This window comes from Pholcus phalangioides, unplaced genomic scaffold, assembly GCF_987345545.1.
Source record: "Pholcus phalangioides strain wild (caught in Gottingen) unplaced genomic scaffold, Ppha-v1.0 ptg000039l_1, whole genome shotgun sequence".
Classification (NCBI taxonomy): domain Eukaryota; kingdom Metazoa; phylum Arthropoda; class Arachnida; order Araneae; family Pholcidae; genus Pholcus; species Pholcus phalangioides.
Window position 1 is genome coordinate 28,818,233 of NW_028301625.1, and position 26,354 is coordinate 28,844,586.

The 26,354-nt window shown below is 49.9% G+C and overlaps 1 protein-coding gene across 1 annotated transcript; it reads right to left on the reverse strand.

Annotated features, from left to right (window-relative positions):
• Nucleotides 1-1,964: 1,964 nt before the first annotated feature.
• LOC149065796 (uncharacterized) lies at nucleotides 1,965-24,330 on the reverse strand. Its single transcript, XM_089253987.1, has 2 exons — nucleotides 23,816-24,330; nucleotides 1,965-23,719 (listed from the first exon to the last, which is right to left on the reverse strand). The coding sequence occupies exons 1-2, from the start codon at nucleotides 24,323-24,325 to the stop codon at nucleotides 2,066-2,068; spliced, it is 22,164 nt and encodes a 7,387-aa protein (XP_089110113.1). The 5' UTR covers nucleotides 24,326-24,330; the 3' UTR covers nucleotides 1,965-2,065.
• Between the last annotated feature and the right edge of the window lie 2,024 nt (nucleotides 24,331-26,354).

The window sequence follows — 26,354 nt, forward strand, 5'->3', positions numbered from 1 at the left end:
ACTAATACAAACAATTTTCATCAGAGAATGCATGGTCTAACATGAAACGCAAAAGCGATAGCGCGTTTCGAAACGGCCGCTCCACAAACGTTAAAACGGCATTCCTGTTGAAATTTATCGGGAGAAGAACACCATGCATGCAAATGTAACCAGGGGAAGAAGACGAAACCGTATGCAATTCTGCGTCACAGTGAATAAAAGGCCCTGACGCCAGCCCTGTGAAGTTATTCCAGCGTGCAACAACCGTTCTAACAGTTGTAACGTACGGGGTAATGGCGCACTTTAGTAATACTGAAAAAGCAGACATGCATTTCATTTACGGAGCTGCAAACGGAAGTATACCACAGAGGCAGTACGGTAAGCGTTTTTCCCATAGGCGGTTGCCCAATCCGAAAACATTTGAGCGCTTGCATCGGCAGCTGTGCGAAACGGGATCATTTCTTGCTTCCCGGTCTGATGCAGGTCGTACAAGGACTGCCAGAACGGATGCACACGGTTTCTTCTTCTTCCCCAGGTTACATTTGCATGCATGGTGTTCTTTTTCTTCCGATAAATTTCAACAGGAATGCCGTTTTAACGTTTGCGGAGCGGCCGTTTCGAAACGCGCTATCACTTTTGCGTTTCGTGTCAGACCATGCACTCTTTGATGACAATTGTTTGTATTGGTGTGTACTACCACATCTTAAAGTTTTTCCCATCTTTTCTGAATCACCCTGTATATCTGATACTTTTTGAGAAAAAAAAATCCTCTCTTACGTACAGAATCAATATTCACTCATCTCTACAAAGATGGTAAATTGGCGGGGGGATGACGTGGACAACGAGGAGGAGGAAAAAGTTGAGGAGAACAGAGAGGGAGAAAAAACACACACGCAACTTTGTTTCGTAGAGTTGCAATAAGTTTCGAATTGAGGTAAAAAAGGCATTGAAGAAATAGTCAGTTCGAATGAATTCACTCCTCTGGCATTTCGACGCAATATTTCTGTACGTCTCTGATCGTAAAGAGGTTAAAGCCAATGTCATCGGGATTAAACATGTATGAAATTATTTAGTTGAACTATCAAGATTTTTTTTGGTAAAATGCGTAGATATCGAAAAATAGTACTGGTAGCTCCACAAAACGGATTACTTTGCCCCAAAGCAAAGTGGGACAAAATCGTGAAAAATACCCGAGCCAACACTGGTGACTGGTAGTGGTAAAATTAAGAAGAAATCGGTTGAGGAAAATGAGCCATATTTGGAATCAACTCCATCATATACTGTATAAACCCAATCTCTAAAGAACACTTGGAAGAAGAAGATAGTGTAGTAGCTTGGAAGGAAAAATATTTTTCGGTACTGGTCATAAGTGTAGCAGAAACTGGCACTAATTATGACCACATGGAGCCTACAATAAAAAACTTGGAAGTTGCCAATAGAAAAGATACCTTTTTTCACAAATGGTCTAACATCGCACAAGTGATTAAGCGTTCAAAATTATTGAAAACAGGAATTTTATATGTGGGAGTGGTCAACCTAGCGTATGGGCTATTCTGGCCAAGAATAAAAATAAATAAATTTCAAAATATTATTATATATAGACATAAGATTGTTACATTAGTCTTTTACAGAAAAGTAAAAACGATTTCAAAATTACTTTGAATTTTTAGCACTTTTTAATTCTTAATTTCTAGCATAAGATCAAACAAAAAAGTTCAATAAAAGTCAACCAAAGTAAAACCCGTGTTTACGGTACCTATTTCTCTCAACGACTTCCATGGGGGAAACGAACACCAGTCAGATTGGTTCAAAATACGGGAATTTTTACAAAAATTTGAGATGGTAAAATAATTTTAAAAAGGAGAAAAGAACGGAAAAACATGTTTTATATGGACAATATCTATATTCAGAAAAGAATTTGTCATATAATAAACAAAACACTGGACACAACCTTACTCGAAAAACTAAGCACGGACAATTTCAATGCTAAAAGCACAACTTTATTACGACTGAAACATCAATTGAAAAATGCAAGAAACTACCATCTAAAGTACAAAAACCATAGCCTATATAAAAAAATTACTAATTAAACTGCTGACATCAATCTTTTCAAAACTTCACGCAGAAGATTTTTCTCCGACATATATGGATACTGCTGACGCAGTGACTCAGCTATAGAATCCATGCTTGAAACCAAAGCATTCATTCCTGACTCATGAGAATGTTCTCGTCCATAGAAATTATCCATTTGTGAATTCAAAGAGGAAAAACCTGATGACATTGGCATTTCGGGAAACTGTGATTCGCCAGACGATGATCCACCAAAACCGTTGATTGACCTACCTCTACCACCTTGATATGCATTCGAATATGCGGAGGCTGCGGATATTGCCATAGATGAAGACTGCTGTCCACCACCGGATTGTCCACCATTTCCGTTGTTTGATCCTCCGCCTCCTCCACTTCCTTGATATGCACTTGATGAGGCGGAAGCTGCGGACATTGCCATACCTGAAGACTGCTGTCCACCACCTCCTTGATATGCACTTGATGAGCCGGAAGCTGCGGACCTTGCCATAGCTGAAGACTGCTGTCCACCACCGGATTGTCCACCATTCCCGTTGTTTGACCCTCCACCTCCTTGATATGCACTTGATGAGGCGGAAGCTGCGGACATTGCCATAGCTGAAGACTGCTGTCCACCACCGGATTGTCCACCATTCCCGTTGTTGGATCCTCCGCCTCCTCCACCTCCTTGATATGCACTTGATGAGCCGGAAGCTACGGACATTGCCATACCTGAAGACTGCTGTCCACCACCGGATTGTCCACCATTCCCGTTGTTTGATCCTCCGCCTCCTCCACCTCCTTGATATGCACTTGATGAGCCGGAAGCTGCGGACCTTGCCATAGCTGAAGACTGCTGTCCACCACCGGATTGTCCACCATTCCCGTTGTTGGATCCTCCGCCTCCTCCACCTCCTTGATATGCACTTGATGAGGCGGAAGCTGCAGACATTGCCATAGCTGAAGACTGCTGTCCACCACCGGATTGTCCACCATTCCCGTTGTTTGAACCTCCACCTCCTCCGCCTCCTTGATATGCACTCGATGATGCGGAAGCTGAGGACATTGCCATTGTTGAAGACTGCTGTCCACCACCGGATTGTCCACCATTCCCGTTGTTTGATCCTCCACCTCCTTGATATGCGCTCGATGATGCGGAAGCTGAGGACATTGCTATAGCTGAAGACTGCTCTCCACCACCGGATTGTCCACCATTCCCGTTGTTTGATCCTCCGCCTCCTTGATATGCACTTGATGAGGCGGAAGCTGCGGACATTGCCATACCTGAAGACTGCTGTCCACCACCGGATTGTCCACTATTCCCGTTGTTTGATCCTCCGCCTCCTCCACCTCCTTGATATGCACTTGATGAGGCGGAAGCCGCGGACATTGCCATAGCTGAAGACTGCTGTCCACCACCGGATTGTCCATTATTCCCGTTGTTTGATCCTCCGCCTCCTCCAACTCCTTGATATGCACTCGATGATGCGAAAGATGCGGACCCTGCCATGGCCGAAGACTGCTGTCCACCACCGGATTGTCCCGCATTCCCGTTGTTTGACCCTCCACCTCCTCCACCTCCTTGATATGCACTTGATGAGGCGGAAGCTGCGGACATTGCCATAGCTGAAGACTGCTGTCCACCACCGGATTGTCCACCATTCCCGTTGTTGGATCCTCCGCCTCCTCTACCTCCTTGATATGCACTTGATGAGGCGGAAGCTGCGGACATTGCCATAGCCGAAGATTGCTGTCCACCACCGGATTGTCCACCACCGGATTGTCCACCATTCCCGTTGTTTGATCCTCCACCTCCTCCACCTCCTTGATATGCACTCGAGGATGAGAAAGATGCGGACCTTGCCATAGCCGAAGACTGCTGTCCCCCACCGGATTGTCCACCATTCCCGTTGTTTGATCCTCCGCCTCCTCCACCTCCTTGATATGCACTTGATGAGGCGGAAGCTGCAGACATTGCCATAGCTGAAGACTGCTGTCCACCACCGGATTGTCCACCATTCCCGTTGTTTGACCCTCCACCTCCTTGATATGCACTTGATGAGGCGGAAGCTGCTGACATTGCTATAGCTGAAGACTGCTGTCCACCACCGGATTGTCCACCATTCCCGTTGTTTGATCCTCCGCCTCCTCCACCTCCTTGATATGCACTTGATGAGGCGGAAGCTGCGGACATTGCCATACCTGAAGACTGCTGTCCACCACCGGATTGTCCACCATTCCCGTTGTTTGATCTTCCGCCTCCTCCACCTCCTTGATATGCACTCGATGATGCGAAAGATGCGGACCTTGCCATAGCTGAAGACTGCTGTCCACCACCGGATTGTCCACCATTCCCGTTGTTTGACCCTCCACCTCCTCCACCTCCTTGATATGCACTTGATGAGGCGGAAGCTGCGGACATTGCCATAGCTGAAGACTGCTGTCCACCACCGGATTGTCCACCATTCCCGTTGTTGGATCCTCCGCCTCCTCTACCTCCTTGATATGCACTTGATGAGGCGGAAGCTGCGGACATTGCCATAGCCGAAGATTGCTGTCCACCACCGGATTGTCCACCATTCCCGTTGTTTGATCCTCCACCTCCTCCACCTCCTTGATATGCACTCGAGGATGAGAAAGATGTGGACCTTGCCATAGCCGAAGACTGCTGTCCCCCACCGGATTGTCCACCATTCCCGTTGTTTGATCCTCCGCCTCCTCCACCTCCTTGATATGCACTTAATGAGGCGGAAGCTGCAGACATTGCCATAGCTGAAGACTGCTGTCCACCACCGGATTGTCCACCATTCCCGTTGTTTGACCCTCCACCTCCTTGATATGCACTTGATGAGGCGGAAGCTGCAGACATTCCCATAGCTGAAGACTGCTGTCCACCACCGGATTGTCCACTATTCCCGTTGTTTGATCCTCCGCCTCCTCCACCTCCTTGATATGCACTCGATGATGCGGAAGAAGTGGACATTGCCATAGCTGAAGACTGCTGTCCACCACCGGATTGTCCACCATTCCCATTGTTTGATCCTCCGCCTCCTCCACCTCCTTGATATGCACTCGATGATGCGGAAGCTGAGGACATCGCCATAGTTGAAGACTGCTGTCCACCACGGGATTTTCCACCATTCCCGTTGTTTGATCCTCCGTCTCCTCCACCTCCTTGATATGCACTAGATGATGCGAAAGATGCAGACCTTGCCATAGCTGAAGACTGCTGTCCACCACCGGATTGTCCACCATTCCCGTTGTTTGATCCTCCGCCTTCTCCACCTCCTTGATATGCACTTGATGAGGCGGAAGCTGCGGACATTGCCATAGCCGAAGACTGCTGTCCACCACCGGATTGTCCACCATTCCCGTTGTTAGATCCTCCGCCTCCTTGATATGCACTCGATGATGCAAAAGATGCGGACCTTACCATACCTGAAGACTGCTGTCCACCACCGGATTGTCCATTATTCCCGTTGTTTGATCCTCCGCCTCCTCCACCTCCTTGATATGCACTCGATGATGCGAAAGATGCGGACCTTGCCATAGCCGAAGACTGCTGTCCACCACCGGATTGTCCATTATTCCCGTTGTTTGATCCTCCGCCTCCTCCACCTCCTTTATATGCACTCGATGATGCGAAAGATGCGGACCTTGCCATGGCCGAAGACTGCTGTCCACCACCGGATTGTCCACCATTCCCGTTGTATGATCCCCCACCTTCTCCACCTCCTTGATATGCACTTGATGAGGAGGAAGCTGCGGACATTGCCATAGCTGAAGACTGCTGTTCACCACCGGATTGTCCACTATTCCCGTTGCTTGATCCTCCGCCTCCTCCACCTCCTTCATATGCACTTGATGAGGCGGAAGCTGCGGACATTGCCATAGCTGAAGATTGCTGTCCACCACCGGATTGTCCACCATTCCCGTTGTTTGATCCTCCGCCTCCTCCACCTCCTTGATATGCACTTGATGAGGCGGAAGTTGCGGACATTGCCATTGCTGAAGACTGCTGTCCACCACCGGACTGTCCACCATTTCCTTTGTTTGATCCTCCACCTCCTTGATATGCACTTGATGAGGCGGAAACTGCAGACATTGCCATAGCTGAAGACTGCTGTCCACCACCGGATAGTTCACCATGCCCGTTGTTTGACCCTCCACCTCCTCCACCTCCTTGATATGCACTTGATGAGGCGGAAGCTGCGGACATTGCCATAGCTGAAGACTGCTGTCCACCACCGGATTTTCCACCATTCCCGTTGTTTGATCCTCCGCCTCCTCCACTTCCTTGATATGCACTCGATGATGCGAAAGATGCGGACCTTGCCATAGCCGAAGACTGCTGTCCACCACCGGATTGTCCACCATTCCCGTTGTTTGATCCTCCGCCTCCTCCACCTCCTTGATATGCACTTGATGAGGCGGAAGCTGCAGACATTGCCATAGCTGAAGACTGCTGTCCACCACCGGATTGTCCACCATTCCCGTTGTTTGATCCTCCGCCTCCTCCACCTCCTTGATATGCACTTGATGAGGCGGAAGCTGCGGACATTGCCATAGCTGAAGACTGCTGTCCACCACCGGATTGTCCACCATTCCCGTTGTTTGATCCTCCGCCTCCTCCACCTCCTTGATATGCACTCGATGATGCGGAAGCTGAGGACATTGCCATAGCTGAAGACTGCTGTCCACCACCGGATTGCCCACCATTCCCGTTGTTTGATCCTCCTCCACCTCCTTGATATGCATTCGATGAGGCGAAAGACGCGGACTTTGCTACAGCTGAAGACTGATGTCCACCACCGGATTGTCCACCATTCCCGTTGTTTGATCCTTCGCCTCCTCCACCTCCTTGATATGCACTTGATGAGGCGGAAGCTGTGGACATTGCCATAGCTGAAGACTGCTGTCCACCACCGGATTGTCCACCATTCCCGTTGTTTGATCCTCCGCCTCCTCCACTTCCTTGATATGCATTCGATGAGGCGAAAGACGCGGACTTTGCCATAGCTGAAGACTGCTGTCCACCACCGGATTGTCCACCATTCCCGTTGTTTGATCCTCCTCCACCTCCTTGATATGCACTCGATGATGCGGAAGAAGTGGACATTGCCATAGCTGAAGACTGCTGTCCACCACCGGATTTTCCATCATTCCCGTTGTTTGACCCTCCACCTCCTCCACCTCCTTGATATGCACTTGACGAGGCGGAAGCTGCGGACATTGCCATAGCTGAAGACTGCTGTCCACCACCAGATTGTCCACCATTCCCGTTCTTTGATCCTCCGCCTCCTCCGCCTCCTTGATATGCACTCGATGATGCGGAAGATGAGAACATTGCCATAGCTGAAGACTGCTGTCCACCACCGGATTGTCCACCATTCCCGTTGTTTGATCCTGCGCCTCCTCCACCTCCTTGATATGCACTTGATGAGGCGGAAGCTGCGGACATTGCCGTAGCTGAAGACTGCTGTCCACCACCGGATTGTCCACCATTCCCGTTGTTTGATCCTCCGCCTCCACCACTTCCTTGATATGCATTCGATGAGGCGAAAGACGCGGACTTTGCCATAGCTGAAGATTGTTGTCCACCACCGGATTGTCCACCATTCCCGTTGTTTGATCCTCCTCCACCTCCTTGATATGCACTCGATGATGCGGAAGAAGTGGACATTGCCATAGCTGAAGACTGCTGTCCACCACCGGATTGTCCACCATTTCCGTTGTTTGATCCTCCGCCTCCTTCACCTCCTTGATATGCACTTGATGAGGCGGAAGCTGTGGACATTGCCATAGCTGAAGACTGCTGTCCACCACCGGATTGTCCACCATTCCCGTTGTTTGATCCTCCGCCTCCTCCACTTCCTTGATATGCATTCGATGAGGCGAAAGACGCGGACTTTGCCATAGCTGAAGACTGCTGTCCACCACCGGATTGTCCACCATTCCCGTTGTTTGATCCTCCTCCACCTCCTTGATATGCACTCGATGATGCGGAAGAAGTGGACATTGCCATAGCTGAAGACTGCTGTCCACCACCGGATTTTCCATCATTCCCGTTGTTTGACCCTCCACCTCCTCCACCTCCTTGATATGCACTTGACGAGGCGGAAGCTGCGGACATTGCCATAGCTGAAGACTGCTGTCCACCACCAGATTGTCCACCATTCCCGTTCTTTGATCCTCCGCCTCCTCCGCCTCCTTGATATGCACTCGATGATGCGGAAGATGAGAACATTGCCATAGCTGAAGACTGCTGTCCACCACCGGATTGTCCACCATTCCCGTTGTTTGATCCTGCGCCTCCTCCACCTCCTTGATATGCACTTGATGAGGCGGAAGCTGCGGACATTGCCGTAGCTGAAGACTGCTGTCCACCACCGGATTGTCCACCATTCCCGTTGTTTGATCCTCCGCCTCCACCACTTCCTTGATATGCATTCGATGAGGCGAAAGACGCGGACTTTGCCATAGCTGAAGATTGTTGTCCACCACCGGATTGTCCACCATTCCCGTTGTTTGATCCTCCTCCACCTCCTTGATATGCACTCGATGATGCGGAAGAAGTGGACATTGCCATAGCTGAAGACTGCTGTCCACCACCGGATTGTCCACCATTTCCGTTGTTTGATCCTCCGCCTCCTTCACCTCCTTGATATGCATTCGATGATGCGAAAGATGCGGACCTTGCCATAGCCGAAGACTGCTGTCCACTACCGGATTGTCCACCGTTCGCGTTGTTTGATCCTCCGCCTCCTCCACCTCCTTGATATGCACTTGATGAGGCGGAAGCTGCAGACATTCCCATAGCTGAAGACTGCTGTCCACCACCGGATTGTCCACTATTCCCGTTGTTTGATCCTCCGCCTCCTCCACCTCCTTGATATGCACTCGATGATGCGGAAGAAGTGGACATTGCCATAGCTGAAGACTGCTGTCCACCACCGGATTGTCCACCATTCCCATTGTTTGATCCTCCGCCTCCTCCACCTCCTTGATATGCACTCGATGATGCGGAAGCTGAGGACATCGCCATAGTTGAAGACTGCTGTCCACCACGGGATTTTCCACCATTCCCGTTGTTTGATCCTCCGTCTCCTCCACCTCCTTGATATGCACTAGATGATGCGAAAGATGCAGACCTTGCCATTGCTGAAGACTGCTGTCCACCACCGGATTGTCCACCATTCCCGTTGTTTGATCCTCCGCCTCCTCCACTTCCTTGATATGCATTCGATGAGGCGAAAGACGCGGACTTTGCCATAGCTGAAGACTGCTGTCCACCACCGGATTGTCCACCATTCCCGTTGTTTGATCCTCCTCCACCTCCTTGATATGCACTCGATGATGTGGAAGAAGTGGACATTGCCATAGCTGAAGACTGCTGTCCACCACCGGATTTTCCATCATTCCCGTTGTTTGACCCTCCACCTCCTCCACCTCCTTGATATGCACTTGACGAGGCGGAAGCTGCGGACATTGCCATAGCTGAAGACTGCTGTCCACCACCAGATTGTCCACCATTCCCGTTCTTTGATCCTCCGCCTCCTCCGCCTCCTTGATATGCACTCGATGATGCGGAAGATGAGGACATTGCCATAGCTGAAGACTGCTGTCCACCACCGGATTGTCCACCATTCCCGTTGTTTGATCCTGCGCCTCCTCCACCTCCTTGATATGCACTTGATGAGGCGGAAGCTGCGGACATTGCCGTAGCTGAAGACTGCTGTCCACCACCGGATTGTCCATTATTCCCGTTGTTTGACCCTCCGCCTCCTCCACCTCCTTGATATGCACTCGATGATGCGAAAGATGCGGACCTTGCCATAGCCGAAGACTGCTGTCCACCACCGGATTGTCCATTATTCCCGTTGTTTGATCCTCCGCCTCCTCCACCTCCTTTATATGCACTCGATGATGCGAAAGATGCGGACCTTGCCATGGCCGAAGACTGCTGTCCACCACCGGATTGTCCACCATTCCCGTTGTATGATCCCCCACCTTCTCCACCTCCTTGATATGCACTTGATGAGGAGGAAGCTGCGGACATTGCCATAGCTGAAGACTGCTGTTCACCACCGGATTGTCCACTATTCCCGTTGCTTGATCCTCCGCCTCCTCCACCTCCTTCATATGCACTTGATGAGGCGGAAGCTGCGGACATTGCCATAGCTGAAGATTGCTGTCCACCACCGGATTGTCCACCATTCCCGTTGTTTGATCCTCCGCCTCCTCCACCTCCTTGATATGCACTTGATGAGGCGGAAGTTGCGGACATTGCCATTGCTGAAGACTGCTGTCCACCACCGGACTGTCCACCATTTCCTTTGTTTGATCCTCCACCTCCTTGATATGCACTTGATGAGGCGGAAACTGCAGACATTGCCATAGCTGAAGACTGCTGTCCACCACCGGATAGTTCACCATGCCCGTTGTTTGACCCTCCACCTCCTCCACCTCCTTGATATGCACTTGATGAGGCGGAAGCTGCGGACATTGCCATAGCTGAAGACTGCTGTCCACCACCGGATTGTCCACCATTCCCGTTGTTTGATCCTCCGCCTCCTCCACTTCCTTGATATGCACTCGATGATGCGAAAGATGCGGACCTTGCCATAGCCGAAGACTGCTGTCCACCACCGGATTGTCCACCATTCCCGTTGTTTGATCCTCCGCCTCCTCCACCTCCTTGATATGCACTTGATGAGGCGGAAGCTGCAGACATTGCCATAGCTGAAGACTGCTGTCCACCACCGGATTGTCCACCATTCCCGTTGTTTGATCCTCCGCCTCCTCCACCTCCTTGATATGCACTTGATGAGGCGGAAGCTGCGGACATTGCCATAGCTGAAGACTGCTGTCCACCACCGGATTGTCCACCATTCCCGTTGTTTGATCCTCCGCCTCCTCCACCTCCTTGATATGCACTCGATGATGCGGAAGCTGAGGACATTGCCATAGCTGAAGACTGCTGTCCACCACCGGATTGCCCACCATTCCCGTTGTTTGATCCTCCTCCACCTCCTTGATATGCATTCGATGAGGCGAAAGACGCGGACTTTGCTACAGCTGAAGACTGATGTCCACCACCGGATTGTCCACCATTCCCGTTGTTTGATCCTTCGCCTCCTCCACCTCCTTGATATGCACTTGATGAGGCGGAAGCTGTGGACATTGCCATAGCTGAAGACTGCTGTCCACCACCGGATTGTCCACCATTCCCGTTGTTTGATCCTCCGCCTCCTCCACTTCCTTGATATGCATTCGATGAGGCGAAAGACGCGGACTTTGCCATAGCTGAAGACTGCTGTCCACCACCGGATTGTCCACCATTCCCGTTGTTTGATCCTCCTCCACCTCCTTGATATGCACTCGATGATGCGGAAGAAGTGGACATTGCCATAGCTGAAGACTGCTGTCCACCACCGGATTTTCCATCATTCCCGTTGTTTGACCCTCCACCTCCTCCACCTCCTTGATATGCACTTGACGAGGCGGAAGCTGCGGACATTGCCATAGCTGAAGACTGCTGTCCACCACCAGATTGTCCACCATTCCCGTTCTTTGATCCTCCGCCTCCTCCGCCTCCTTGATATGCACTCGATGATGCGGAAGATGAGAACATTGCCATAGCTGAAGACTGCTGTCCACCACCGGATTGTCCACCATTCCCGTTGTTTGATCCTGCGCCTCCTCCACCTCCTTGATATGCATTCGATGAGGCGAAAGACGCGGACTTTGCCATAGCTGAAGATTGTTGTCCACCACCGGATTGTCCACCATTCCCGTTGTTTGATCCTCCTCCACCTCCTTGATATGCACTCGATGATGCGGAAGAAGTGGACATTGCCATAGCTGAAGACTGCTGTCCACCACCGGATTGTCCACCATTTCCGTTGTTTGATCCTCCGCCTCCTTCACCTCCTTGATATGCATTCGATGATGCGAAAGATGCGGACCTTGCCATAGCCGAAGACTGCTGTCCACTACCGGATTGTCCACCGTTCGCGTTGTTTGATCCTCCGCCTCCTCCACCTCCTTGATATGCACTTGATGAGGCGGAAGCTGCAGACATTCCCATAGCTGAAGACTGCTGTCCACCACCGGATTGTCCACTATTCCCGTTGTTTGATCCTCCGCCTCCTCCACCTCCTTGATATGCACTCGATGATGCGGAAGAAGTGGACATTGCCATAGCTGAAGACTGCTGTCCACCACCGGATTGTCCACCATTCCCATTGTTTGATCCTCCGCCTCCTCCACCTCCTTGATATGCACTCGATGATGCGGAAGCTGAGGACATCGCCATAGTTGAAGACTGCTGTCCACCACGGGATTTTCCACCATTCCCGTTGTTTGATCCTCCGTCTCCTCCACCTCCTTGATATGCACTAGATGATGCGAAAGATGCAGACCTTGCCATTGCTGAAGACTGCTGTCCACCACCGGATTGTCCACCATTCCCGTTGTTTGATCCTCCGCCTCCTCCACTTCCTTGATATGCATTCGATGAGGCGAAAGACGCGGACTTTGCCATAGCTGAAGACTGCTGTCCACCACCGGATTGTCCACCATTCCCGTTGTTTGATCCTCCTCCACCTCCTTGATATGCACTCGATGATGTGGAAGAAGTGGACATTGCCATAGCTGAAGACTGCTGTCCACCACCGGATTTTCCATCATTCCCGTTGTTTGACCCTCCACCTCCTCCACCTCCTTGATATGCACTTGACGAGGCGGAAGCTGCAGACATTCCCATAGCTGAAGACTGCTGTCCACCACCGGATTGTCCACCATTCCCGTTGTTTGATCCTCCGCCTCCTCCACTTCCTTGATATGCATTCGATGAGGCGAAAGACGCGGACTTTGCCATAGCTGAAGACTGCTGTCCACCACCGGATTGTCCACCATTCCCGTTGTTTGATCCTCCTCCACCTCCTTGATATGCACTCGATGATGTGGAAGAAGTGGACATTGCCATAGCTGAAGACTGCTGTCCACCACCGGATTTTCCATCATTCCCGTTGTTTGATCCTCCTCCACCTCCTTGATATGCACTCGATGATGCGGAAGAAGTGGACATTGCCATAGCTGAAGACTGCTGTCCACCACCGGATTGTCCACCATTCCCGTTGTTTGATCCTCCGCCTCCTTCACCTCCTTGATATGCATTCGATGATGCGAAAGATGCGGACCTTGCCATAGCCGAAGACTGCTGTCCACTACCGGATTGTCCACCGTTCGCGTTGTTTGATCCTCCGCCTCCTCCACCTCCTTGATATGCACTCGATGATGCGGAAGAAGTGGACATTGCCATAGCTGAAGACTGCTGTCCACCACCGGATTGTCCACCATTCCCATTGTTTGATCCTCCGCCTCCTCCACCTCCTTGATATGCACTCGATGATGCGGAAGCTGAGGACATCGCCATAGTTGAAGACTGCTGTCCACCACGGGATTGTCCACCATTCCCGTTGTTTGATCCTCCGTCTCCTCCACCTCCTTGATATGCACTAGATGATGCGAAAGATGCAGACCTTGCCATAGCTGAAGACTGCTGTCCACCACCGGATTGTCCACCATTCCCGTTGTTTGATCCTCCCCGTCCTCCACCTCCTTGATATGCACTTGATGAGGCAGAAGCTGCAGACATTGCCATAGCTGAAGACTGCTGTCCACCACCGGATTGTCCACCATTCCCGTTGTTTGACCCTCCACCTCCTTGATATGCACTTGATGAGGCGGAAGCTGCGGACATTGCCATAGCTGAAGACTGCTGTCCACCACCGGATTGTCCACCATTCCCGTTGTTTGATCCTGCGCCTCCTCCACCTCCTTGATATGCACTTGATGAGGCGGAAGCTGCGGACATTGCCATAGCTGAAGACTGCTGTCCACCACCGGATTGTCCACCATTCCCGTTGCTGGATCCTCCGCCTCCTCCACTTCCTTGATATGCATTTGATGAGGTGAAAGACGCGGACTTTGTCATAGCTGAAGACTGCTGTCCACCACCGGATTGTCCACCATTCCCGTTGTTTGATCCTCCTCCACCTCCTTGATATGCACTCGATGATGCGGAAGACGTGGACATTGCCATACCTGAAGACTGCTGTCCACCACCGGATTTTCCATCATTCCCGTTGTTTGATCCTCCGCCTCCTTCACCTCCTTGATATGCATTCGATGATGCGAAAGATGCGGACCTTGCCATAGCCGAAGACTGCTGTCCACTACCGGATTGTCCACCATTCCCGTTGTTTGATCCTCCGCCTCCTCCACCTCCTTGATATGCACTCGATGATGCGGAAGCTGAGGACGTTGCCATAGCTGAAGACTGCTGTCCACCACCGGATTGTCCACCATTCCCGTTGTTGGATCCTCCGCCTCCTCCACTTCCTTGATATGCACTTGACGAGGCGGAAGCTGCGGACATTGCCATAGCTGAAGACTGCTGTCCGCCACCGGATTGTCCACCATTCCCGTTGTTTGATCCTCCTCCACCTCCTTGATATGCACTCGATGATGCGGAAGAAGTGGACATTGCCATAGCTGAAGACTGCTGTCCACCACCGGATTGTCCACCATTCCCGTTGTTTGACCCTCCACCTCCTCCACCTCCTTGATATGCACTTGATGAGGCGGAAGCTGCTGACATTGCCATAGCTGAAGACTGCTGTCCACCACCGGATTGTCCACCATTCCCGTTGTTTGATCCTCCGCCTCCTCCACCTCCTTGATATGCACTCGATGATGCGGAAGCTGAGGACGTTGCCATAGCTGAAGACTGCTGTCCACCACCGGATTGTCCACCATTCCCGTTGTTTGATCCTCCGCCTCCTCCACTTCCTTGATATGCATTCGATGAGGTGAAAGACGCGGACTTTGCCATAGCTGAAGACTGCTGTCCGCCACCGGATTGTCCACCATTCCCGTTGTTTGATCCTCCTCCACCTCCTTGATATGCACTCGATGATGCGGAAGAAGTGGACATTGCCATAGCTGAAGACTGCTGTCCACCACCGGATTTTCCATCATTCCCGTTGTTTGACCCTCCACCTCCTCCACCTCCTTGATCTGCACTTGATGAGGCGGAAGCTGCGGACATTGCCATAGCTGAAGACTGTTGTCCACCACCGGATTGTCCACCATTCCCGTTGTTTGATCCTCCTCCACCTCCTTGATATGCACTCGATGATGCGGAAGAAGTGGACATTGCCATAGCTGAAGACTGCTGTCCACCACCGGATTGTCCACCATTCCCGTTGTTTGATCCTCCTCCACCTCCTTGATATGCACTCGATGATGCGGAGGAAGTGGACATTGCCATAGCTGAAGACTGCTGTCCACCACCGGATTGTCCACCATTCCCGTTGTTTGATCCTCCGCCTCCTTCACCTCCTTGATATGCATTCGATGATGCGAAAGATGTGGACCTTGCCATAGCCGAAGACTGCTGTCCACTACCGGATTGTCCACCGTTCGCGTTGTTGGATCCTCCGCCTCCTCCACCTCCTTGATATGCATTCGATGAGGCGAAAGACGCGGACTTTGCCATAGCTGAAGATTGTTGTCCACCACCGGATTGTCCACCATTCCCGTTGTTTGATCCTCCTCCACCTCCTTGATATGCACTCGATGATGCGGAGGAAGTGGACATTGCCATAGCTGAAGACTGCTGTCCACCACCGGATTGTCCACCATTCCCGTTGTTTGATCCTCCGCCTCCTTCACCTCCTTGATATGCATTCGATGATGCGAAAGATGTGGACCTTGCCATAGCCGAAGACTGCTGTCCACTACCGGATTGTCCACCGTTCGCGTTGTTGGATCCTCCGCCTCCTCCACCTCCTTGATATGCACTTGATGAGGCGGAAGCTGCAGACATTCCCATAGCTGAAGACTGCTGTCCACCACCGGATTGTCCACTATTCCCGTTGTTTGATCCTCCACCTCCTTGATATGCACTCGATGATGCGGAAGAAGTGGACATTGCCATAGCTGAAGACTGCTGTCCACCACCGGATTGTCCACCATTCCCATTGTTTGATCCTCCGCCTCCTCCACCTCCTTGATATGCACTCGATGATGTGGAAGCTGAGGACATCGCCATAGCTGAAGACTGCTGTCCACCACCGGATTGTCCACCATTCCCGTTGTTTGATCCTCCGCCTCCTCCACTTCCTTGATATGCACTTGATGAGGCGGAAGCTGTGGACCTCGCCACAGCTGAAGACTGCTGTCCACCACCGAATTGTTTACCATTCCCGTTGTTTGATCCTCCTCCACCTCCTTGATATGCATTCGATGAGGCGAAAGACGCGGACTTTGCCATAGCTGAAGATTGTTGTCCACCACCGGATTGTCCACCATTCCCGTTGTTGGATCCTCCTCCACCTCCTTGATATGCACTCGATGATGCGGAGGAAGTGGACATTGCCATAGCTGAAGACTGCTGTCCACTACCGGATTGTCCACCGTTCGCGTTGTTGGATCCTCCGCCTCCTCCACCTCCTTGATATGCACTCGATGATGCGGAAGCTGAGGACATCGCCATAGCTGAAGACTGCTGTCCACCATCGGATTGTCCACCATTCCCGCTGTTTGACCCTCCACCTCCTCCACCTCCTTGATATGCACTTGATGAGGCGGAAGCTGCGGACATTGCCATAGCTGAAGACTGCTGTCCACCTCCGGATTGTCCACCATTCCCGTTGTTTGATCCTCCGCCTCCTCCGCCTCCTCCACCTCCTTGATATGCACTTGATGAGGCGGAAGCTGAGGACATTGCCATAGCTGAAGACTGCTGTCCACCACCGGATTGTCCACCATTCCCGTTGTTTGATCCTCCTCCACCTCCACCTCCTTGATATGCACTCGATGATGCGAAAGATGCAGACCTTGCCGTAGCTGAAGTCTGCTGTCCACCACCGGATTGTTTACCATTCCCGTTGTTTAATTCCCCGCCTCCTTCACCTCCTTGATATGCATTCGATGATGCGAAAGATGCGGACCTTGCCATAGCCGAAGACTGCTGTCCACTACCGGATTGTCCACCGTTCCCGTTGTTTGATCCTCCGCCTCCTCCACCTCCTTGATATGCACTTGATGAGGCAGAAGCTGCAGACATTGCCATAGCTGAAGACTGCTGTCCACCACCGGATTGTCCACCATTCCCGTTGTTTGATCCTCCTCCACCTCCTTGATATGCATTCGATGAGGCGAAAGACGCGGACTTTGCCATAGCTGAAGACTGCTGTCCACCACCGGATTGTCCACCATTCCCGTTGTTTGATTCTCCTCCACCTCCTTGATATGCACTCGATGATGCGGAGGAAGTGGACATTGCCATAGCTGAAGACTGCTGTCCACCACCGGATTGTCCACCATTCCCGTTGTTTGATCCTCCGCCTCCTTCACCTCCTTGATATGCATTCGATGATGCGAAAGATGCGGACCTTGCCATAGCCGAAGACTGCTGTCCACTACCGGATTGTCCACCGTTCGCGTTGTTGGATCCTCCGCCTCCTCCACCTCCTTGATATGCACTTGATGAGGCGGAAGCTGCAGACATTCCCATAGCTGAAGACTGCTGTCCACCACCGGATTGTCCACCATTCCCGTTGTTTGATCCTCCGTCTCCTCCACCTCCTTGATATGCACTCGATGATGCGGAAGCTGAGGACATCGCCATAGCTGAAGACTGCTGTCCACCATCGGATTGTCCACCATTCCCGTTGTTTGACCCTCCACCTCCTCCACCTCCTTTATATGCACTTGATGAGGCGGAAGCTGCGGACATTGCCGTAGCTGAAGACTGCTGTCCACCTCCGGATTGTCCACCATTCCCGTTGTTTGATCCTCCGCCTCCTCCACCTCCTTGATATGCACTTGATGAGGCGGAAGCTGAGGACATTGCCATAGCTGAAGACTGCTGTCCACCACCGGATTGTCCACCATTCCCGTTGTTTGATCCTCCTCCACCTCCACCTCCTTGATATGCACTCGATGATGCGAAAGATGCAGACCTTCCTGTAGCTGAAGTCTGCTGTCCACCACCCGATTGTCCACCATTCCCGTTGTTTGACCCTCCACCTCCTCCACCTCCTTGATATGCACTTGATGAGGCGGAAGCTGCAGACATTGCCATAGCTGAAGACTGCTGTCCACCACCGGATTGTCCACCATTCCCGTTGTTTGATCCTCCTCCACCTCCTTGATATGCATTCGATGAGGCGAAAGACGCGGACTTTGCTATAGCTGAAGACTGCTGTCCACCACCGGATTGTCCACCATTCCCGTTGTTTGATCCTGCGCCTCCTCCACCTCCTTGATATGCACTTGATGAGGTGGAAGCTGCGGACATTGCCATAGCTGAAGACTGCTGTCCACCACCGGATTGTCCACCATTCCCGTTGTTTGATCCTCCGCCTCCTCCACTTCCTTGATATGCATTCGATGAGCCGAAAGACGCGGACTTTGCCATAGCTGAAGACTGCTGTCCACCACCGGATTGTCCACCATTCCCGTTGTTTGATCCTCCTCCACCTCCTTGATATGCACTCGATGATGCGGAAGAAGTGGACATTGCCATAGATGAAGACTGCTGTCCACCACCGGTTTGTCCACCATTCCCGTTGTTTGATCCTCCGCCACCTCCACCTCCTTGATATGCACTTGATGAGGCGGAAGCTGTGGACATTGCCATAGCTGAAGACTGCTGTCCACCACCAGATTGTCCACCATTCCCGTTGTTTGATCCTTCGCCTCCTTCACCTCCTTGATATGCATTCGATGATGCGAAAGATGCGGACCTTGCCATAGCCGAAGACTGCTGTCCACTACCGGATTGTCCACCGTTCCCGTTGTTTGATCCTCCGCCTCCTCCACCTCCTTGATATGCACTTGATGAGGCGGAAGCTGCGGACATTGCCATAGCTGAAGACTGCTGTCCACCACCGGGTTGTCCACTATTCCCGTTGTTTGATCCTCCGCCTCCTCCACCTCCTTGATATGCACTCGATGATGCGGAAGAAGTGGACATTGCCATAGCTGAAGACTGCTGTCCACCACCGGATTGTCCACCATTCCCATTGTTTGATCCTCCGCCTCCTCCACCTCCTTGATATGCACTCGATGATGCGGAAGAAGTGGACATTGCCATAGCTGAAGACTGCTGTCCACCACCGGATTGTCCACCATTCCCGTTGTTTGATCCCCCGCCTCCTCCACCTCCTTGATATGCACTCGATGATGCGAAAGCTGAGGACATTGCCATAGCTGAAGACTGCTGTCCACCACCGGATTGTCCACCATTCCCGTTGTTTGATCCTCCGTCTCCTCCACCTCCTTGATATGCACTAGATGATGCGGAAGCTGCGGACATTGCCATAGCTGAAGACTGCTGTCCACCACCGGATTGTCCACCATTCCCGTTGTTTGATCCTCCGCCTCCTCCACCTCCTTGATATGCACTCGATGATGCGGAAGAAGTGGACATTGCCATAGCTGAAGACTGCTGTCCACCACCGGATTGTCCACCATTCCTGTTTTTTGATCCTCCGCCTCCTCCACCTCCTTGATATGCACTCGATGATGCGGAAGAAGTGGACATTGCCATAGCTGAAGACTGCTGTCCACCACCGGATTGTCCACCATTCCCGTTGTTTGATCCTGCGCCTCCTCCACCTCCTTGATATGCATTCGATGATGCGGAAGCTGAGGACATTGCCATAGCTGAAGACTTCTGTCCACCACCGGATTGTCCACCATTCCTGTTGTTTGATCCTCCGTCTCCTCCACCTCCTTGATATGCACTAGATGAGGCGGAAGCTGCGGACATTGCCATAGCTGAAGACTGCTGTCCACCACCGGATTGTCCACTATTCCCGTTGTTTGATCCTCTGCCTCCTCCACCTCCTTGATATGCACTCGATGATGCGGAAGAAGTGGACATTGCCATAGCTGAAGACTGCTGTCCACCACCGGATTGTCCACCATTCCCATTGTTTGATCCTCCGCCTCCTCCACCTCCTTGATATGCACTCGATGATGCGGAAGAAGTGGACATTGCCATAGCTGAAGACTGCTGTCCACCACCGGATTGTCCACCATTCCCATTGTTTGATCCTCCGCCTCCTCCACCTCCTTGATATGCACTCGATGATGCGGAAGCTGAGGACATTGCCATAGCTGAAGACTGCTGTCCACCACCGTATTGTCCACCATTCCCGTTGTTTGATCCTCCGTCTCCTCCACCTCCTTGATATGCACTAGATGATGCGGAAGCTGCAGACATTGCCATAGCTGAAGACTGCTGTCCACCACCGGATTGTCCACCATTCCCGTTGTTTGATCCTCCGTCTCCTCCACCTCCTTGATATGCACTCGATGATGCGGAAGAAGTGGACATTGCCATAGCTGAAGACTGCTGTCCACCACCGGATTGTCCACCATTCCTGTTGTTTGATCCTGTGCCTCCTCCACCTCCTTGATATGCATTCGATGATGCGGAAGCTGAGGACATTGCCATAGCTGAAGACTGCTGTCCACCACCGGATTGTCCACCATTCCCGTTGTTTGATCCTCCGTCTCCTCCACCTCCTTGATATGCACTAGATGATGCGGAAGCTGCGGACATTGCCATAGCTGAAGACTGCTGTCCACCACCGGATTGTCCACCATTCCCGTTGTTTGATCCTCCGCCTCCTCCACCTCCTCGATATGCACTCGATGATGCGGAAGCTGAGGACATCGCCATAGTTGAAGACTGCTGTCCACCATCGGATTGTCCACCATTCCCGTTGTTTGATCCTCCGTCTCCTCCACCTCCTTGATATGCACTAGATGATGCGGAAGCTGCCATAGCTGAAGACTGCTGTCCACCACCGGATTGTCCACCATTCCCGTTGTTTGATCCTCCGTCTCCTCCACCTCCTTGATATGCACTAGATGATGCGGAAGCTGCGGACATTGCCATAGCTGATGACTGCTGTGCACCATTCCCGTTGTTTGATCCTCCGCCTCCTCCACCTCCTTGATATGCACTCGATGATGCGGAAGCTGAGGACATCGCCATAGTTGAAGACTGCTGTCCACCATCGGATTGTCCACCATTCCCGTTGTTTGATCCTCCGTCTCCTCCACCTCCTTGATATGCACTAGATGATGCGGAAGCTGCCATAGCTGAAGACTGCTGTCCACCACCGGATTGTCCACCATTCACGTTGTTTGATCCTCCGCCTCCTCCACCTCCTTGATATGCACTCGATGAGGCGGAAGCTGCGGACATTGCCATAGCTGAAGACTGCTGTTCATCACCGGATTGCCCACGATTACCGTTGTTCGATCCTCCACCTCCTCGATATGCACTGTTCGATGAGGATGATGCTGAGGACGTTGACATTGCTGAAGACTTTGCAGAACTAATTATCGGCATTGATGGCTGCGTTTGTGACGATTGTTGATGAGGTTCTTCTTCAGAATACGTTTTTATTGTTGTTATTGTTACAACTTTCGAAGAGGACTGAGGTGCGGATTCGCTTTCCAATTTTTTGTTCTCAGAATATACTTGTGATTCCTTCTCGCGTTGAGCATATGCTACTGCTGAAGACGTAGGAACACCACCGGATTGTCCACCATTCCCGTTGTTTGATCCTCCGCCTCCTCCACCTCCTTGATATGCACTCGATGATGCGGAAGAAGTGGACATTGCCATAGCTGAAGACTGCTGTCCACCACCGGATTGTCCACCATTCCCATTGTTTGATCCTCCGCCTCCTCCACCTCCTTGATATGCACTCGATGATGCGGAAGCTGAGGACATTGCCATTGTTGAAGACTGCTGTCCACCATTCCCGTTGTTTGATCCTCCACCTCCTTGATATGCGCTCGATGATGCGGAAGCTGAGGACATTGCTATAGCTGAAGACTGCTCTCCACCACCGGATTTTCCACCATTCCCGTTGTTTGGTCCTCCGCCTCCACCTCCTCTTTGATATGCACTTGATGAACCGGAAGCTGCAGACATTGCTATAGCTGAAGACTGCTGTCCACCACCGGATTGTCCACCATTCCCGTTGTTTGATCCTCCTCCTCCACCTTGATATGCACTTGATGATGCGGAAGCTGTGGACATTGCCATAGTGGAAGACTTTTGTCCACCACCGGATTGTTTACCATTACCGTTGTTTGACCCTCCACCTTCACCTTGATATTCATTTGACGCGGCGGAAGACTGTGACATCGACATTGCTGAAGACTGTGATCCACCAGAACTACTCATTGAATTTTGTGGCTGCGATTGTGACGATTGTTGACGTGGTTCTTCTTCAGAATACGTTTTTACTGTTGTTATTGTTACAACTTTCGAAGAGGACTGAGATGCGGATTTGCTTGGCAATTTTTGCTCTTCAGAATATACTTGTTGTGATGGCTGCTCTCCTTGAGTATAAGTTACTGCTGAAGATGTAGAAGTAGACTGCGTAGGAGGCTGGGAATGTTTTGGCTGTGGTAGTGAAGATTTAGATATTGCCGAACTTTGTGCTATTGCAGCAGCAGATGTTTGTTGACCTTTTCTAAACCCAGATGATCTTTCTGAACCGTATTTTGATCCACCTTCACCACTTTGATATGCAGAAGATGCGGACATTGCCATAGTTGAAGACTGCTGTCCACTGCCGGATTGTCCACCATTACTGTTGTTTGATCCTTCGTCTCCACCTTGATATGCACTAGATGATGCGGAAGCTGCGGACATTGCCATAGCTGAAGACTGCTGTCCACTACCGGATTGTCCATCATTACCGTTGTTTGATCCTCCTCCTCCACTTTGATATGCACTGGAGGATGTGGAAGATGTGGACATCGCCATAGCTGAAGACTGCTGGCCACTACCGGATTGTCCACCATTACCGTTGTTTGATCCTCCGCCTCCTCCACCTCCTCCTTGATATGCACTAGATGATGCGGAAGCTGCGGACATTGCCATAGCTGAAGACTGCTGTCCACTACCGGATTGTCCACCATTACCGTTGTTTGATCCTCCGCCTCCTCCTTGATATGCACTAGATGATGCGGAAGCTGCGGACATTGCCATAGCTGAAGACTGCTGTCCATTTCCGGATTGTCCACCATTACCGTTGTTTGATTCTGCTTCTCCACTTTGATATGCACTGGAGGATGTGGAAGATGTGGACATCGCCATAGCTGAAGACTGCTGTCCACCGCCGGATTGTCCGCCATTATCGTTGTTTGATCGTCCTCCTCCACCTTGATATGCACTGGAAGATGATGACGATGCTGATGATATCGACATTACTGAAGACTGCGGTCCAACGGCGGAAGTTCCACCAGAACCATAGTCCGATGCTCCGCTTCCACCTTGATTTGCACTTGATGATGAGGAAGCTGCAGACGTTACCGTATTCGAAGACTGTGATCCACCACCGGATGAACCACCTACTCTGTAGTTTGATCCACCGCCTACACCTTGATATGCACTGGAGGATGCGGATGACATGGACATCGCTGAAGACTGGGATCCATCAATAGATGATACCCCATTCCCAGTTGATCCACCTGGTGAACCGTTAGTATTGCTTTCTGTATTTTGAGATGCGCTTGAAAGACTAGTTGATGACTGAGATACTGCCCTTGCTGATGCCTGTGAAGGAAACTTTTGGACTGTAGGCAGTGTTTGAGGGTATTTTTCCTGTGGTTCTTCTCGGGAGTATGTTTTCACTGTTGTAATCGTCACAACCTTCGAAGAAGACTGAGATGGGGATTGGATTATTGATTGATCTTGGTTCTTCGACGTTTCTTCTGCTGTCTCTTCTGTAAACATGCGAATAAATTTTTTCATTTCTGACAAAAACTCATCGTTCCTTTTTCCCGTAGTTTCTTTGAAGCATGTTCCCAGATATTTAATCAGTGAAAGGCTTTTACGACGTACATCTCCGTCACCTTTAATAACAGACTCTGCCATGGATGATGCAAATGCGGTATTCATCGCTTTAAGCTTCGCTGTATGGCCAGTTTTCATTTGTATCCCTGCCATTGCTCTTGTCATTGCCTCCACAATAGTCTCGATATCTTCTTTCTGCTCTTGCGGGAAATCTTCTGACTCTGTCACTTTATAAACTACGCATTGAATGAACCTTTGAGTCTTGTCATCGTCAGACCAAGGATTTGCTTCGGTTTGCCCCGTAACTTCAGAGAAGTGCATGCAACAGCATGCAAGAATCAGGAACGTTACCTTGCTTGGAGACATCTCGAAATCCCACTCTTCGAAATGAGAGTGTGATGATTCTCTGAAATATGGTGGTGCTTTATATACACTACCTTACAGTTGTTGCAGATGGCAATAACATAATGTTATCGCTAATAAAACTTAATTTCTTCAAGAGTTAATAGCCTCAATTTTTACGTTTCGAATTTGCTGAATTTCATCTTTGTTATCTTTCACGTACTTTATCCTATCAAGTCAAAAAATAATGAATACTTTAGCTTTAATGAACACACAAATACAGAATATAATTACATTTTTTGGTTTCCGTATGTCGTCACTAAATATTTATTTTCCAGCGCTGATGTAGATAAACCAAGTTATAAAATAAAGAAATGAAATTTGATCGCTTTTTGTTCATACGCTTGTGATTTTAAAAAGATGAAGAAATATCGAAGGGGGTAATTATTCTCTTACGGCTTCAAAAAAATATTTTATACCCAAGAGTATTTAACTTTCATTATAAATGCACTGCGGAACTTTTTCCAAGCCTCTTAAAAAACGTTTTATAGGCCATTAGTTTGTTTATTTTCAGATTGTATAAGATGCTCCTGCAATTATTTGATTTATATTATTTTTATACTATACTAATGATAGAATGATTGTTCTTTTTTTTTATTAAGAAATAGAGAGAGATGGTTTATTTTCTCGTGACGTTCCACGTCCAACCTCTTTCTTCGTAAATGATTATGCAAAATAGAGGAATTTTCTGTATGGACAAATACGGTGTATGGAATGTGAATTCAATATAACAATAATCTTCTGGATTCATTTCATTCGACCCATATATGTTTCTTTTAATCTATTGCTTAGTTATAATAATACAAATACAACGCCACAAGAGGCAAAATGCCCAACGAGGTGGCTGAGAAAAAGATGCCCATAAAAACATGGATGTCATATATTTCAAAGTGTATTTTTCTGTAGGTGGGTGGGTTTATGAACCCATGTACCCTGAACTCTTCCCATCTGTAACTCCGTATCACACCAACCCACCACAACAGCACTAAGTGATTTGTCTTCCCCAGGAATCGAACCCAGATCCCCTTGCATACCAGGAAAGTGCGCGAACCAATACACCAGAGACACAAATGGGACATATTTTTGACCAGGAAAATGTTTTTAACGAATAAATCGTTTCCAACTTATTATGCGGTGTTGTATATTTCAAACATACGCATAGTATATAAAATATTTATGCTCATGGCCTCCACAAGGGTAGGACTGACAGGACTTCAGATCTGGGGGCCTGGGACCATCCTTATCACTTATTGTTTCTTCAAGCTGTAAATTCGCTACAGAAGGGTCCGCCAAAGATCCTAACCTAGGGGCCACTGCGGCAGGATGTGGGCGGCATGGTTATATTCATAATGTATTTTCTGAACCATGTGTTTTTTTCAACCCTGGAATACTTTTCCAGATCCTCGTGAAATGTTTTTTTACACCATTCACATTTGAATCTCTGGCTGACGTTTCGCTCTGATGAAAACAATTTAGTAAAAACTTAAAACGCCTCGTCAATCTCACACAAAATATCGAGGTTCCAGAATCTTCATCAAATAGCTTTTTGGTGAGCCATTCAGGCATAGGCAGAGATAGACTTGGAAGTCGGGGGGGGGCACAATGATAATGATGATGTCAATTCATATATACACATATACATTAGATCAGTCGACTCCTCCTTTGACGCTGGGGGCAATGGCCCTCATGCATCTAGGCATTTTCACGACACATTTTGAAATTTTATTTAGAGTTATTTTGTAAACACTTTCATTTTAAAAGTGATATAATCCAGTTATTTTATCATGGGGTTCATTCATGTTTACTATCAACAGTATTAAGCATGATAAAAGGTTTTTTTCTCGCCATCAAGCACAAGGGTCACTTTAATTGAAAAGTATTTAAAATACTGTATAATTTTTTCATTTTTGCATTATACAGGGTGAATCCGAACTATTCTGCCAAACGAAAGAAGGTGATAGACTAGCCCAAGTGGATCATGAAACAACCAACT